The sequence below is a fragment of the Copidosoma floridanum genome, unplaced genomic scaffold, assembly GCF_036245765.1.
Source record: "Copidosoma floridanum isolate Cflo_tuat_1 unplaced genomic scaffold, Cflo_Japanese_pri ptg000001l, whole genome shotgun sequence".
Lineage (NCBI taxonomy): Eukaryota > Metazoa > Arthropoda > Insecta > Hymenoptera > Encyrtidae > Copidosoma > Copidosoma floridanum.
The window spans coordinates 9,473,732-9,490,006 of NW_028321878.1; the positions used below are offsets into that span (position 1 = coordinate 9,473,732).

The window sequence follows — 16,275 nt, forward strand, 5'->3', positions numbered from 1 at the left end:
ATAGCTTATTAATCTTGTAAATTTCAAACACTAGTCTTATAATTTATAATAATAAATATATACATATATTTATGTAAGGAGTTAGGAATTTCATCGGAGCTTTTTCTCCATGCGCCAAAATAAATTAACTTTAGCTTTAAAAGAAATAATTGTGTAAACTTTTTTATTTTTGCTATAGAATGTATGCACCGCAATACGTATTTAATGTATCAAACTCAAGTATAGTATTCTAATTATTAAAACAAAATAAAAATGTGAATTAAAATCAATGGACCTAAAATTTTTCAAGTAGTTATTTTATTTTTGAATTTTTGTTGAATGATACAATCATTTCAAAATATATAACAAAATATGGTTTAAATAAAGCATGTCCATAAAAACAAAATATCACATATTCAAAACATTTATTAATTTGACTATAAGCATTTTTACTGGATGTAGGTATATGAATGGCATATTCGAAAAAAATGCAAATACTTATATGTCTCGTACACTGACAAACTTTTTACGTATAAAAAATAAGCTCGGGAATCTGTCCATCTTCGATCGAAGTACCATTATTTTCGCCAGCTTCGTAATTGAAGGAAAACAATACTTTTCCGTGTTTAGATCCACAGTCAACGGTAACACGTCTCAGTCCTTTGGTGCCGTAGTACGAATCTGGACCCTAAAATATTATTTTTGTTGACGATTTGAAAATAACTAAACAGTAATTTTTCTGTACAGAGGAAAAAATGGCATATAGTTACTGAAAAAGTCGCAGAAGCTGTATAAATGGTATTTGGTAGAATTTCGACTGGCTCTTTAAATATCAAGCGGTAAGTGTAGTTCGAGCCATCGCAATTGAAGCTAGTCTGATTTTTAGATATCACTTTACCAGATGCAGTGTGAATCAGTTCAATCAGGACCTCATACTCAGCCGGACCAAATACACTACCGTAAACTCCATAGCCTACTAAAAATATTCGCCTATCGACGCAAAATCTAAAATTGTGTGAAAAAAATATTCATCCAATGAACTCCAAAATTTATCCAATCAACTCGAAAACGAAATTACGAAAAATTCATGTCAAGCGATGTCTATCTTACCTTATTCTATCACTAGTGCCATTGTATCCCCAGCGCTCCGAAGCCGTTTGCTGAAATCGACAAACGGTTTGTTCCTTGCCCATCATCAGGCATCGCGGCATAGCCTCGAACCCGACTCTCGGTTTTGGATTAAGAGTAAAGTAAAGAAATATCGAAACGATTTCACGGTCAGTTAGTAGTCCAGACTGAGCTGGGCCACTAGCAAACTCCTCCATTGACATAAGCGGAAAACGAACTAAAGAAATAGCTTTACCTAAAAAGGATCTCTGATTATCCGGTGTAACTGGCAACTGTTGCCTGACACATTCTGCCTCCGACCACCTACAATCAACATATAATGAAATCAAAATCCGCCAAAACATAAGAAAAATTATAGGCTCGAATATATTATTACACTGACCTGACAACAGCTTGAAAAATTTTCAGTTCTCTGACGCGCAACGTGTCCCGCTCCAAAACAGTAATAAGTGTGTCTATGTCGATATCCGTAAAGCCATCGGCATTGAGCGCCTCAGTCGTAAACTTGTCGATCGTATCGAGACAGACTGCAGCGAGCTGCGGCTCGTCAAAGAGTCGAGCTTGCGCCAGCAGCAAAAATGCATTGTCGGTCGTTAGATTACTCCTCAGATAATCGACGCAATGTTTCTCCAAAGAAGACACGGCGTATTTCTTGGCGGTGTAGAGGGTCGTCATAACAGTGTCGGGATTGATTAGCAGCTCATCAGTGTAGAGATAGAGCAAAACAGCCAGAAAAGTCTCGGGCTCGACATCAGGTACTTCGATTTCGTCTGACGAGGTAGCCAAGGTGCCGTTAAACATGGCATCGAAAACAGCACTGCCAGATGACAGGACGAGCTTGTGAGCTGGAATTATGCGCTTCTGTGTGCCTACGCGAAATCTCACGTCCGAGAGGATGTGGTTGTTAAAGAGGAAAGCGAAACGCTCACGCATCGTTGCCTTGCTGCCTTGCCAGTTGTACTCACGTGGCGTTGTAGAACTTGATGCCCCATTTTCCAATGGAATACTGATACGAGATCTTGTTTCAGGCCTTGAGACAATTGCCGAGTTGCTAGGTGGCCTACTATAATTTAAAAAATTTTATCTTTAGTTCTACAGCACACATGAAAGTTATAACTAAAATAAACAAGACTACTTACTTATCATAGTTTGAAGTAGAAGGTTCACCACTTCTGGGACCAACAGATGCTTGCTCTTCATCAGATACAAAGGTGACAGCCCTTCTAGCTCTGTTCAGCATAAAGTTGCCAGCTGGTTGCATGTTTTGAGGTGAATTGTTGAAAGCTTCTGCATTTTCGACTTCAGATGGACCCGCAAGAGCCTCATCTGCTCCTGGATCTTCGTGAATTAGCCTTAAATTACTCAACCTGGCAGATGCATTTGACACATCATCTGAGCTCTGCTCTGCAGACATTTTTACACACAACAGCTTCAATACTTGCTTGAGCCAGTGATGTCCTGCTCTCAGTTTTAATACTAATTGTGGATCAAAAATGTTTTTTTCTCTGCATTTTCTCCTTAGCTGACACTTTTTTCAATAGCAACACACAATTGTAAACAAAACTTGACAAGACTACTGACAACTAACGAATTCTGAAATGTGACTAAGCGTAACTAAAAAAAAAACACTAAGTACGACAACAATTCAACAAAGTCTTTGAATAAACTTATCAAGTGTTTATAAACGCAATAAAACGCACGATAAACAACACAACTTGATGTTCTGGCAAATGATCAGCTGAGAAGCTGATTACTACTTAATTTTCTTTTAATACGTGGAGTTGAGATGAAACAATTCATAAAGTTGCACTTTGTAATAATAATTAAGTATAAATTGTTATATTATTAATGAGTAAACAACTTAGCAGTCAGCAAAAGTTATACGTGATATGAAGATACACACACACGATTTCGTCTCCTCTTTACTAACCTAAGCTGAAGGCTGCAGCTCTTCGTCGTATATATAATAGTTCGTAGATAAAGTAGGTCACTTGGTGTCTATACACACAACACACTTGAAAATTTTTTGTGAGTGAAATTAAAATAATACCCATGCACAAGAAGTGTTTATTATCCTGTGGTCTGTAGATAATTATCTTAAAATATACAAACAATTGTGGAAATCAGTAAAAAATTTTACCTTGAAAATATGCTCTGCAACTGTGAAGATTATTTTCGTGAAGATGGCAATACCTTTTTGCTTTCGGTTGTCATTGACGCTAGCTAATGTTGACAAGCGGTTATTAATTTAGATGGGTAATTTTATTATTTTGTATCTAAATTTTTGTAAATAATGTATTTATGTAAACTGATCAGGAACAATGTGTACTAGAGAAAATGATCAAATAATTCAAATTTCATTATGTTCTATTGTTTCATTTGTTTTGATAATTTATTTTGGCACATAGACGTCAGCGAATTGTGTTTTACAGAGAGTAAAAGTTGTTTTTCAATTTTGTCTTGTCGAGTTATTTCATTGATGTATAAGATGATGGCAACGTTACCAAGGCTCACAAAGATTCTACAATGTGTGTGTGGTCAAAAATATTTCTGGAAATCAATGAAATCAATGTCAGTACGTGATGCACTCAACACAGCAATGGATGAAGAACTGGCAAGAGACGAAAAGGTATTTATTATTGGAGAAGAAGTGGCTCAGTATGATGGACCCTACAAGGTTACCAAGGGTCTATGGAAAAAGTATGGGGATAAAAGAGTCATCGACACTCCAATAACAGAAGCTGGATTTTGTGGAATAGCAATTGGAGCAGCTATTGCTGGGCTAAAGCCTATCTGTGAATTCATGACCTTCAACTTTTCTTTGCAAGCCATTGATAGGATTATCAATGGTGCTGCAAAGAATTTTTACATGACAGCAGGAACATTACCAGTACCCATTGTTTTTCGAGGACCAAATGGCAATGCTAAGGGTCTTGGAGCCCAGCACTCGCAGTGCTTTGCAGCTTGGTACATGCATGTACCAGGATTAAAAGTCATGTCTCCATCAACTTCCGAAGATTATAGAGGATGTCTCAAGGCTGCTGTGAGGGACCCTGATCCTTGTGTAATTTTGGAGAGTGAAGTGCTCTATGGCATGGAGTTCCCCGTTACAGATCAGGCACTTGATCAGGATTTTGTAATACCTATTGGTAAAGCGAAAATTGAAAAGCCTGGTAAACACATAACTTTGGTAACTCATGGACAAGCTACTTTCTTTACCATGAAAGCAGCAGAGACTCTTGCTAGTGAAGGGATTGAGGCTGAGGTCATTAATTTGAGATCGTTGAGGCCCGTTGATTGGGAGGCTGTTTTCAAATCTATTGGAAAAACTCACAGGCTCATGACTGTTGAGTTGGGATGGCCAAGGTGCTGCGTTGGATCTGAGATCGTGGCAACAGTAATGGAGAATCCAGTATTCTTCCAACTGGATGCACCAGCTGTAAGATGCACCGGGGTTGATGTACCTATGCCTTACTCAGAAAAAATTGAATATGAATGCACACCCAAAGATCATCACATTGTAGAATATGCCAAGAAAGTTTGTGGAACTAAAATTTAATCGGAGCTGAATTGTTGAGATTTGAATTGTTTGATTATGTAGTACATCAACAGCATAAGATGTTTTGTTGGTTTGAGAAAATTTTTCTAATTTTTTTTTTACCTATTTCAGATAATAAAATTAATTAATTAACTAAACAATAGAATGAAGCCGAGAAAAAAGACTTTAGACATAGGTAAACAGCCATGACTTCAATCTTATAAATATCAATGAATGTTATTAATCTCGCTATAACAAAAATAATATTCCAGATGAATGCCAAATTTCTGAAGGAAAATGTATACAGCAAGGCACAAGGTATACTGGTTCGCAATAGCATCACGCAGCCTCATTCTCCTACTGCAAATGGTCTTCAACTTGCTCTGCCCAGACCACAATGCTGACGCGTTCCGGACTCCCATAGATTCGACTGAGAAACAATACTTTTTCGACAGACTCGTAAAATTCTTCTTTGAAGGTTTGACTCGATGGGACGCCCAATATTTTATTCACATAGCCAAGTATGGCTACACTTACGAGAACACGCTGGCGTTCTTTCCACTATACCCGTGGCTCGTCAGATTCGTTGCAGGGCTTGCACCACCGACCCTCAACCAAAGCAGTACTATCATACTTGCCGGCATCGTGATAAACTTTGTGTGCTTCGTTAAATTAGCCCTCATCCTCTATGATCTCACTGATAATGTGTTTCAGAACACCAAGGTAGCCTACCGCTCCGCCATACTGTTCTGCATCAATCCGGCCAGTGTGTTCTTTAGCGCACTTTATACAGAAACTTTATTCGCCTTCCTCACCTTTTACTGCATGCTCGAGAGTGTCAACAATAATCCATGTGTCTTTTTGCCACTCAGTCTTTCTACGCTAGTCAGATCCAATGGGCTGGTCAATACTGGCTTTCCTGCCTACACATGGCTGAGAAGTCTTTTAGTCACCTCAATACCAAATTATGTAACAGAATATCGGTTGTACCATTCGAACAAGCGATCTGTACTCTTCGACTTTCGACACATCTTTCTCAGTATATTTCAAATCTTCACGACCATTTTCGTGTCCTTATTGCCATTTTTGGGGTTGCAGATACACTATTATGCGCTGTATTGCAAGACAGAAGCAAACACAACGTTTCCATATCACGTACAGAAGTACGCTTTGGATAACGATCTCTTAATGCCAGGCCGGCATGAGTTTGCGTGGTGCAACAACAAGATGCCGATAGCTTACTCTTACGTACAGAGCAAATATTGGAACGTAGGTTTTCTCAAGTATTACGAGTTTAAGCAGATACCAAATTTCTGTCTAGCTCTGCCAGCACTGTACTTAATGTTAAGATGTATACTAGGCTTTTTTATAGAGCACAAATCAAAATTTTTCACTCTTGAGTTTTATACTGGTATAGCCAAAAAACGAAAATCCAACGAAAGGTATCCGCTGGCGATGTTCGTTTTTGTAGTGCACGCAGCATTTCTCACTCTATTCTGCATCTTATTTGTGCACATCCAAGTGAGTACAAGGCTGTTGTGCTCAGCTACTCCTCTGCTGTACTGGTATTGTGCCTTGTTAACTCTAGAGAAGGATGAAGCGTCGAAGTGTATCAAGGAACCGGAGTTTGAAAGTACAGAAAATATGTTTTCAAAATGGAAAGTATTCTTCATAACACAACAGTCTTACACAAAAAGTGAAAAATTTGTCTATAGGTACTTCTTGGGGTATACTGTTCTTGGATGCCTTATGTTTGCAAATTTTTATCCCTGGACTTGAGTGCACAATATTTTATTGATATTTTCTGATCAAGAAACGCACGAATTTTTGTACTTCAAAATAGCTACAATAAAAAGATATTTAAAAAACCAATTGATAGTTGTTACTTAATTTTTGTAAATTAATTGATTATTGATTTTTCTAAAGTATATTCTCAAGACTTCTTTTAAAAACATTTTAAAGGTTTGACGATAAAATTATATGTACAGTTGAATGGCTTTACTTAATCAGTATATACAATAATTCAAACAGCAGTTAACAAATTTAAACTTCATGTTGTTTCCTGTGCCTTAAAACTTCTGTAGGTGCAAGATACAACGTTTTTTGACACTTGGGGCAATCATAAGCAACTGCATTCTTTTTTCTCGACTCTGGTAACGATTTGGCTTTGTTTACTACAAACTCCTCTTTTTTACAAGAACTCATGTGCTGTAGTTTTTCAAGACTCGACAGCATGCCTTGGAAATCACAGATATTGCATGTCCATTCCATTTCAAGCATTTCACACGCCACTTTATCGCTCCAGTCACTCTCCACTAAACTGAAAGAGAAACCGTAACATTTTCGATTGGTAGAAAAGCATAAAAATGAATTATTTGTAAAAAGTTGTAAAATGGCTTACCAATTAAAAGTAATGTATTTTGAAGCGCGCATACCACCCTTTTTCTCGTGCGGTACACATTCAAAATCAACTGAAAATGGATTCGGTTTTAAATCTGCTGAATTTTCTTCTTTTCCAACGTAAATATTTTTTAAATCCGCAGCCAACAAACGTTTTATCGTATACGGCACAGACGTGTGCATGAAGTCGACAAGGCCTTTGCTAAGCTCATACTCCAATTCTTCAATATTTTCTTCTTTGCTCTCAGCTGGTAAATCTTCTGGAAGCGAATTTTTAATAAGAGATTCTTAAATATTTTATAATTTTAATGGTAAAATAAATTTTTTACCTTGCAGTTGTAAATTTAAAAGATTATCCCACATTTGTCGCAGTTTGGATACTTTTAATAAAAGAATCCCTCCACTGTCAGGAGTGGGAAAATCTAAGGACAACCATGAGTCGCAAACGAGACTGGAATAAATTGTATAGTATTATGAGTTAGTAAAATAATCAATCAAAATCTTTGAATGATTAACAGCGAGGGATCGCGTAAAAATTACTTACGTTGTAAACGTGGAATTAGTATCGATTTCTTGTGATAGTAAAAGTAACGTTTGGGCAGCAGGCATTCTGAGAGTATTAACCAAATATGGTTTTGTAGTTTCTAATAATGATCTAGAAACATATGAACAAAAAACCTATCTTATAAGCTTGTTTTATATATTATTATATTAATAACGAAAAGTATTACACACAAATATACTAAAATTTGATGTTTCGGGCTGACTGGAGTTTTAGACTTGTATCCTGGAATAGTAACAATATCTGGTTCTTCAAGCTGTAACACTTGTGGATGAACGCCAAAAAAACTCATAGGATGCAGAGCCACGAATGGCTTGACTTTGGTATGAAACAGTTGTTCGTTTACAGTCTGTAGATGAATATAACGATTTAGTGTCCACACCAACGAAATACGTAAATGAACTCGTATTCAATAAAAAATATACCTTGCAATAATTAAATTCGTCAGCGATAGCTAATTGAGGGTACAAACCACTGCACAGGATCAGCTTCAGCATCATCAGATCCTTGTAACTGCAGGCCATCGAGGCTGTCACTAAATTGCTGATGCGTGAAAAGTCATTTTTCATTCTAAACTCAATGTCTTTTATGTCAATCTCCTCGTCTTCCTTATCGTCCTCAATTCTTATGTTGTCATCGTCCATTTTCAATTGTTTCCGCTTTCTGGACGAATCACTCTGCTTGTAAGATCTCTTTAAGGATCGCAACAGTTTCAACTCTCCGTGTCTTATAATTCGCTCTGAACTTGTCATTTCAGAATCAGTTTCCGAGAACCGCAACATTTTACATTCCTTAAATCGGCATAAAAACGGATGAGTCGCTTTAAAATATCAATGTGCATTTTGCGTTTGGGATACTATTTGTAGCTTACTTGAAGTAAATCCTTGAACTGATTGCGCAATTTCGTCATCTCATAGAATCTCTGCTCTTCCAATCCCCTTCTCCTGCACCACTTTTTACTCGCACTGCTACCAGAGCGTACCTCTCCACCATTTTCGTGTTTTATTTCCAACCATTCTCTGTAAGCATTTAGCAGAGTTATTGGGTCGCCGTGATCCGATTCCAAATTTTTTCTTGATGACTAAAATTATTCAATACATTAAAAAAAAGTTCCTTTAAGAAAACTGTCTGAATTTACTTACCTCACAATCTAAATCTCTGTAGGCTTTATTCGTGAAAGGATTCTGAACACTGAGAGCTGCTGCCAGAGATAACGAAGGCTCGATTTGATGGAACAACGAGCCCATGATTAGCATTTTACCGATTGTTATGTCTACTGGTAGCTTTGCTAAAGTTTTTCCAATGCTAGTTAATTTTTCGTTTTCCGTCAAGGCACCCTACTCAAATTTTTCAAGTAAATTATTTCTTATAAACATGTTTAAAACTTTATGTATACTAACGTGTTCTTTTAATGATAAAATCGAATTTTCTATGCTTTCTGCCGGAGGGGGCTCGATGAATGGAAATTTACGCGGATCTGGTAAGCCCATGGCAATCATTTGAAGCAAAGATGAATCGAGTGGTACCCTTTGTAACTCTGGCGTCGAGTATTTTTCAAATGCCGAAAAGTCGTCGCTTGAAAAAAGCCTAAAACATATTTTATTTTGTAATATAAAGTTACCTATATACAAATATGCTTTGTTTCGACCAAAAATATTATTACCGGTAACAAACTCCTGGCCCTGTTCTTCCCGCCCTTCCTTTTCTTTGCTCAGCACTTGCTTTACTGATCCAGAATTCTTTCAATCTTTGCATCTTGCAAATAGGATCATAACTCATCTCTTTAACTTTTCCACTGTCGACAACGAATCGTATTCCATCAATGGTGATCGATGTTTCGGCGATGTTTGTCGACACGATGCATTTTCGCACTCCATCAGGAGCATAGCCAAACACCTAACAAGCATACAGAGTTTAAAGAAAAAATCAAGCAATTTTTTGATCACGGCTTACCTTGTCCTGTTCGGCTATAGATAGCGTACTGTGCAAAGGTAAAATAATCCAATTGTTGTCTTTTTTGCTGTATTCCTTGGCAGCATCCACTACTGCTGTGATCTCACTCATACCGCTCAAAAATATAAGTAAATCACCTCTTTCGGTCTCTGAAATTTTTAATTTTTTTTTTAACTAAAACTTTACTGATTTCATAGAAATTTGTCGATTATTTCTCACTTTGGTATTTTCGGTCGATTATTTGCATTATCTGAATGTAAGGACTAGGATTGAACCTTTCAGTTTTAGAGTATTTATCCTCAATAAGCACAGGTTTATAAATTAATTCAATGGGATACAGTCTTCCAGGCACCTGTATACAAATCATTTAATTATGAAGATAAAAATATTCCATAGTTCATGTAAAAAGTTTGCTTGATTTTGCTCACTTGAATCACTTTAACATCTTCATTAGCAAAGTAATTGCTAAAAAGTTCGATATTAATTGTAGCTGACATCAGAACCAACTTGATGTCACTTCTTTGATGAATCAGACATTTCATGATGCCTAGCAAGAAATCGCCGTGCAAATGTCGTTCGTGAACTTCGTCCAAAACAACGACATCGTATTGAGAAAGTTCTGCTTCACCAGCAATCTATTATTTCACATATCATTAACGTGAATGGGATGATTTCACAAGCTAAAGTATTATGTCAAAAGTAGTGCTTACCTGTCGTAGAAGAAGACCCTCTGTTATGAAAGTAATTTTTGTATCCTGTCCTTTTTGCTTTTCAAATCTTATTTGATAACCAACTTCATTTTTATTTTCAGTCAATGTTTCATAAGCAACACGTTTTGCCAATGATATACAAGCAATCCTACGTGGTTGTGTGCAAGCTGAAAAGATTTTATCTTTCTAATATCTTCACTTGAATAAGTAATAAAAAAATTATTACTTTTATGCTTACCTATCCTACCAAATCCAGCAGTGTAAAGGTACTGAGGCAGTTGAGTTGATTTTCCACAACCAGTGTCACCAGCAATAATAACAACTCTTTCACTTCGGACAGCTTCAAGTATTTCATCCTTGAACTGAGCAACAGGTAAGTTTTTCTGTTCATTCCTCAATTTTTTCAACTTGTAGAATGTTTCTGTTTGCTTATAATCCAAATAAAACATTATTATTTCTTTAAACTCACGAAGCCTGTCTTCGGTCAGCTCTTTATTTTCTCGGACTCTTATAAATAATTCTCTGCTACGATAATTAAGAAAAAAGTTTAATCTGTGTAATCTATCATAAGAATCTGGGACTCCAATTTTGTTTACACTGTACAAAGGATTTCTTTTTCGTTTCAACTCATTCTGTCTTGTTTCAAACAATTTAACAAACAGCCAGAAATCGTTAGTATCGTCAACCAGATTGAAACTTGAAAAAACGTAATTCAAATCGTGCTTGTATTTTAAATAAGTAAAGGTCTCTTCCTCTTCTTCAAAACTTTCAGAATCTTTTCTTTTTTCATGCTTCCTACTACAGTCCAAGTCTTGTTTTGATGATCCAGGTCCAGAGTTTGCATAATCTTTTGTTTCCCTTGACCTACAACTAAAATCTGGTTTGTCCTTATTTTTGGGTTCATCAATTTCGTCTCTATTTTGTTGTACATAGCTAAACGAATCTGCATTAAGATTTATCATAAAATTATCTTTGGCTGTGCTTGTTATTGCTCTCATAGATTTGCCGTAATTTTGTTTCGTTTTAGAACTCCTAGTGTTACTGTCTGATGATGACGATGAGGATGAAACAGATCTGTGCTTTCTTTTCGGGTGTTTTACATTATTCTCGGATGACGAAGAAGAAGAAGAGCTGTGCCTGCGTTTTTTTTTCTTATGCTTCTCCTTTTTACGTTTTCTTTTTTCTTTTTTAGATCGACTGTGGTGTTTCTTGTGTTTTCCCATATTTTATGCTTCAAAAGTATCTTGTTGTATCACAGAATCTAGTAATAAATAATTTTATTGCTCACTGACTCCGAAAATTCAAGAAACTTGTTAACCTTGGTATTGAAAGTAAACACAAAAAAAAAAAAAAAAAAAAACTATTAACAATTTTTTTCACCTCCAAATACACACATCATTTATAAACACTTTGCACGGACTGTAGAAAATCCCATATTATTTCAATCTGATTTCAGTGAAGGTTATATTTATATTAGAGCCGGCAGAGTATGGAGCGTATTTTCGTCTAGCAAACGTCCAAACGAGAGCACCCACGTGACAAAGATAAGAAACATGCCTGCTTTGCCAGTGGCAAATTGCCACCCGAGATGCATAAAACACGACGCACTTTTTTCAAAAATTGTATTTCAGATGTCTAAGAAAATTGTTGTGGAAATGAGCCAAAGAATTCAAAGTCATGAAAAAAAGAAAAAAAAAAAAAAAAAACTAAGTACATGCAAATACTTAATTATTATTTTTTCACTCAATCATTAGCCTTATTTTCTATGAAAATTTAGAGAAGCTTTAGATATATGTTTAGCGACCTCAATAAAATAAAAACCGACTAAACTGAATAGTTGCAAACTGTTATAGGTACACATTACGTTTACAGCATCATTTGACAATACAATAACTGCGTATACATGTGTATTTTATTGTTTCTAACGATGCATTACATTCCACTATTCAATGGTGCAATTATTTGTGTTACCATTTAATTATGAGACAAACTATAATGTGCATATATATGCTACGTACTCAAGCACGCGTTGCACGATGAAAAGCTCTAGTTTTATCGTGTATGTACATACAACATATTATACCCATAGTTTCAGCTCAGGAGCGTCTATCAATTAGACACTTAGGCAAGCAAATTCACGCTAACCTTGCCATTATTTTATCAAAGGTTGTCGGTATACAATGTAGGTATATATGCGTATCGTAAATTTTCGAGGCTGTCTCTGTACAGCTAGAAAGTTAATTAAGCGCTGTGGTTCATCCTGTTCCCTTTCTATTGGCAGGCTATTTCATCAAGCTCGAGGATGTATCTATATAACATGGATATGAATATCCGTAGCGCATGAAAGAGCTTCTCTTGTGCATCATTTTCCACGGAAGTTTGATGCCGTAAACAAAGTTCAAGGGCAGCTTTTATTTACACACTCGTATGGCCCGTCGTCATTGTCGAGCTTACGATAATTGCTTGACAAAGCGTGTCCAATTAACCATATGCATGGGGCGACTTGCGTGCGCACTTTGTTTTTCTATTTTTTCTTCTTCTATCGATACCTGAGTTGTTCTGCAGTTGGGCATTTAAATTAAATCCGCCGAAGGGCGTCTTCCTTTCAGTTTTCTCAAAAGTATATGAAAATTCAATGTTTTCTCGCTCGAAAAGCTCGAAAGCTCTCAGGTCACTATTTTCCCGCTCAGTAAATTATAGACGCGTCACGCAAATTTGAATAAGCAAAGCTTGTTTTTCTTTCGTGAATTCCATTGCCAAGGTTGGTTCGGGGATGAATGATATGGCGAAAGAGGGAGGAAATTGAAATAGAAATTGAATCATGAGCAGTGCTTCCGTGGCTTAATCACTTTTACGTAATGATGGTCATATAGGGTTTCCCCGAATAATTTCTTTGATTTTTTTTTATTAAAATAAAAAGGGACATCCCATAATATTACCCAACGAAAATGCACAACAAATTGTAATCAGAGCAAGCGAATCTGCATCACAAAATTGCGAGTCTTGATGGGGTGGTGTGGACAGCTTTATAACGCACTCCCTGTAAAGTTTTTGCCCTATTTAGATAAAAAATTAGAAGTTCGATGTGTACGTATGGGTTTCCTGACACAAGAGTAACGTAAAATTATACCTATGTACAAAACCAGCATGTCTCTTTTGACTTGACGTTTTCAGTAAGGCTAGTATAAAATGTAGTTGTCACAAGTATAAATATACGCACTGTAACGCCGACAACCTGAGCTGTGAGGAGGGAAGTAAGTAAAAGAGGTGCAGGGAACACGAGGAGAAAGAACGATGAGGTCATCGGATTGTCGGTATTTTTTTTCTCACTCGTACAGTAGGTGTAGCGTTTTGAACTTTAGTGGATGCGAAGGGTTGTCGAGTGTGTATGGGTACACCCTCAGAAAAAAAGATAGAGTTTCGGAGTGTATCGACGCTGAATCTTCTTTTTCTTTGCTGCCTTAATTCATATACGCGTTCAACTGCGTAAGATAAATTTCGGGGATGATTATTTCTCTCCCCTCGCGTTCTCATTTTAATTTACTGCGGATAAAAACTCATGGGTCAATCATGAAATTATTTCTGTGCAATTGATAGTGCTTGATTCTTATAATGTTCATTCATTAAATCGACAAAAAGAAACGTTGATGATTTTCAATACTTTGCATTCGTCTTGTACAAAAACATTGTACTCTTAAGTCACAACATTTGAAAATACTCTGAAAACACAAACAATTCAAATTTGTCAATGGAACGCATGAAAAAAGGGGCGCAAAAGTTAATACCAAAGAGAAAAGCTTGAATTTTTGGGTAGGTATGTCCAAAGCTTTCGAGCACAGACATAATGATAATAAAAAAAGTATACATCTGCCGTATACCTATCGAGCGCTGTTTACACATCAGGGGGGTGGACGAGGGGGTGACCGATACTGACCGTCACCGACCTTACTGTGCGCGTTCGCGGTCAACATAGTAGAGGCGTATACATATATGATATATACTGCACTGCCGTGCACACCTCCTCTTCTCCTCTTTGCCTTTGCTTACACGTTACCCTATCTCTTTCCCACTCAACGCAAAAGTTATACGATCTCTCTTTTTGCCTCCTTCTAGCCTCCTACTCTTTTTTCCCTTCCCTCGATATTCCAACTTCCAACCCAGTACGTATACCTAACTATACCTATAGTCGGTCCCGAGTGTCCCGACCGGCTGGAAAAGTCGCACGACGGCAGTGCCAGTAGCTCATATAGCGCGCCTCCTTCGACGTCGTCCTCTTTCTCAATCTACAACACAAACTATTCGGCACCGGCTAGTATCTTTCTCTCTTGCCTTTTTTGGGACACATCGTGTTCCTCTCTCAACACGTTTTTTGTACATTTACTTCGTCTCTCATTCCGATCGTATTAAGTATAATATACACCCATTATTATACTGTGAGAATTTTCAAAGCTGTGGCTGACCATTGATTCGTGTTGGTCTGATAATTTTTAAGTGCTCTGTGGTGGACGTATATTTTGAGTGGTGGTGCGTCTATAATGACGAGGCTGTGATATTTTTTCATTTTTTTTTATTCGTTTAGTGATGACGTTTTTGACAAGCTAGTGCTACTTAAAAAAACCGATAAGATTGACAGTTTGGAGACACTTGATGCTTTTGACAGGTAATATTGAGTTTTAAGGATTTGAATGATATGTGATTTCTTTTGTCGGCAACAGTGGGAAAAACAGCTTTAAATAAAAATTTGAAATCGAATGTGCAAGCACTGAAAATTAGCTTGCAGAGTGGGAAAGAAATGAAATCGATACTTATTACGCATAAATTCATAACTCTCGTAAAATTTAAAAGTAAGACCATACATTTATCCTACATTTCACGTATGCACATGTATGGCGATCGTTTAACCGACATTTAAAACTCTCAAGGGTACGTAAGCTACATACATGTAGGTTTGTAATGCATGTACAAAGAAAAAGAAAGGAAGAAAGCAAGTTGCGTTTCGAAAGTGCACGTCCGTATATTTATAAACACCACGCATGGTGCGATCCGGTTTTTTGGTGGCAGCGAGTATATCTCCCGGTAAACGAAAAATCGTCGCCGAAAGCTAGATGCGGTTGAACAAACGAAAATAAAAAGCTTATGTCACGTGCTCGTAAAAATTTCATACTAGTATGGTCCGTAAATTACTTATACTTGCTGCTTTAATTTAGGCGATTCGTTAAGAATAAAAGCTCGCGCTGTTTATCGACGAGATATGAAAAAGTGCGCTAAACGTATCGAGTGTCTGTGCATGCGCGCCTCAGGTAAAGCAATGAAAAGCTCATTTGTAGCTTGAATAACGTACAATATAAACTTTTTAAATAATCAGCCAAATCAGTTATCAAAGATATCATTATCAATTGCACACTTTCCTAATATCTTGCACTGATAATCATCGCCGGGTTAATCAATGATGACATATTTAACTGTATACCTGTATACCCATTTTTAATACTATCGACACGTGAAATTTCAGTCCTTATTGCGAGTTTACGTATAGATTTTTAATACGTCCCACGTATATAATGCACTGTATTATATTATTATAAGAGAAGGAAAGAAGATATGAGGTCACAGACGCTTTTGGAAGTCGTTCACGTACATGGGTGTGTTTTTTTACACGTTACGATTCCAAGCAATCGCTGAGCCTCGGTAGTAGTATAGTAATGGTTAAGTGTGATTTTTATTTCGACTGATGAATTTTACTAGTGAAATTTTTTTATTCGTTGAGATAGGAGAAGGAGTCTTTTATATTTTAGAAGAGACATCGAGCAAAAATATCACTCTGAAACAACGATGAACATTTCATTCTTTAGGAATGCATTTTTTAAAATATATATGTTAGAGTAAGCCTGTCACCTCGCCTGTCACCTCGAGATTTAATTCAATCTTTTCTTAACCTGTTAGCTGATTTTCTTTTTACTTGATTGGATGGGTTAATTTCGCAAATAAACGTATCACATAAACAA

The 16,275-nt window shown here is 36.7% G+C and overlaps 4 protein-coding genes across 5 annotated transcripts; 2 read left to right on the plus strand and 2 right to left on the minus strand.

Moving 5' to 3' along the window:
* Positions 1–280: 280 nt before the first annotated feature.
* On the minus strand, positions 281–3,007 carry LOC106646881 (BTB/POZ domain-containing protein 1). Its single transcript, XM_014363058.2, has 5 exons — positions 2,247–3,007; positions 1,490–2,170; positions 1,090–1,410; positions 750–984; positions 281–667 (listed from the first exon to the last, which is right to left on the minus strand). Exons 1-5 carry the CDS (start codon positions 2,519–2,521, stop codon positions 506–508), a joined length of 1,674 nt encoding a protein of 557 aa, XP_014218544.1. The 5' UTR covers positions 2,522–3,007; the 3' UTR covers positions 281–505.
* A 160-nt stretch (positions 3,008–3,167) lies between these two features.
* Positions 3,168–6,507, plus strand: PIG-V (phosphatidylinositol glycan anchor biosynthesis class V). Its single transcript, XM_014362945.3, has 3 exons — positions 3,168–3,363; positions 4,778–4,841; positions 4,918–6,507. Exon 3 carries the CDS (start codon positions 4,943–4,945, stop codon positions 6,422–6,424), a length of 1,482 nt encoding a protein of 493 aa, XP_014218431.2. The 5' UTR covers positions 3,168–3,363; positions 4,778–4,841; positions 4,918–4,942; the 3' UTR covers positions 6,425–6,507.
* On the plus strand, positions 3,669–4,671 carry LOC106646819 (pyruvate dehydrogenase E1 component subunit beta, mitochondrial). The gene has a single exon (XM_014362964.2). The coding sequence runs from the start codon at positions 3,677–3,679 to the stop codon at positions 4,664–4,666; it is 990 nt and encodes a 329-aa protein (XP_014218450.2). The 5' UTR covers positions 3,669–3,676; the 3' UTR covers positions 4,667–4,671.
* Positions 6,473–11,575, minus strand: LOC106643730 (putative ATP-dependent RNA helicase DHX34). 2 transcript variants are annotated; one of them, XM_089593792.1, is made up of 15 exons: positions 10,509–11,575; positions 10,271–10,437; positions 9,989–10,195; positions 9,780–9,912; positions 9,561–9,709; positions 9,271–9,503; positions 9,008–9,194; positions 8,750–8,944; positions 8,479–8,688; positions 8,033–8,398; positions 7,781–7,956; positions 7,590–7,700; positions 7,375–7,496; positions 7,047–7,302; positions 6,473–6,965 (listed from the first exon to the last, which is right to left on the minus strand). In XM_089593792.1, exons 1-15 carry the CDS (start codon positions 11,491–11,493, stop codon positions 6,689–6,691), a joined length of 3,774 nt encoding a protein of 1,257 aa, XP_089449918.1. In that variant the 5' UTR covers positions 11,494–11,575; the 3' UTR covers positions 6,473–6,688. The 2 variants fall into 2 exon arrangements, with proteins under 2 accessions (XP_089449918.1, XP_014214500.2); XM_014359014.2 differs by having other exon boundaries at positions 7,047–7,305.
* Positions 11,576–16,275: the final 4,700 nt, after the last annotated feature.

What these genes read in the sequence shown, in the direction of transcription:
- LOC106646881 (XM_014363058.2), bottom strand. Translation starts at nt 2,521, where the DNA reads ATGTCTGCAGAGCAGAGCTCAGATGATGTGTCAAATGCATCTGCCAGG. An exon ending in ATTTTTCAAGCTGTTGTCAG is followed by an intron (nt 1,411 to 1,489) that starts GTCAGTGTAATA and finishes TGTTGATTGTAG; the next exon opens with GTGGTCGGAGGCAGAATGTG. An exon ending in CAGCTTCTGCGACTTTTTCA is followed by an intron (nt 668 to 749) that starts GTAACTATATGC and finishes ATAATATTTTAG; the next exon opens with GGTCCAGATTCGTACTACGG.
- LOC106646819 (XM_014362964.2), top strand. Translation starts at nt 3,677, where the DNA reads ATGTCAGTACGTGATGCACTCAACACAGCAATGGATGAAGAACTGGCA.
- PIG-V (XM_014362945.3), top strand. Translation starts at nt 4,943, where the DNA reads ATGTATACAGCAAGGCACAAGGTATACTGGTTCGCAATAGCATCACGC.
- LOC106643730 (XM_014359014.2), bottom strand. Translation starts at nt 11,493, where the DNA reads ATGGGAAAACACAAGAAACACCACAGTCGATCTAAAAAAGAAAAAAGA. An exon ending in AAGATGTTAAAGTGATTCAA is followed by an intron (nt 9,913 to 9,988) that starts GTGAGCAAAATC and finishes ATTTGTATACAG; the next exon opens with GTGCCTGGAAGACTGTATCC. An exon ending in TTTAAATTTACAACTGCAAG is followed by an intron (nt 7,306 to 7,374) that starts GTAAAAAATTTA and finishes ATTCGCTTCCAG; the next exon opens with AAGATTTACCAGCTGAGAGC.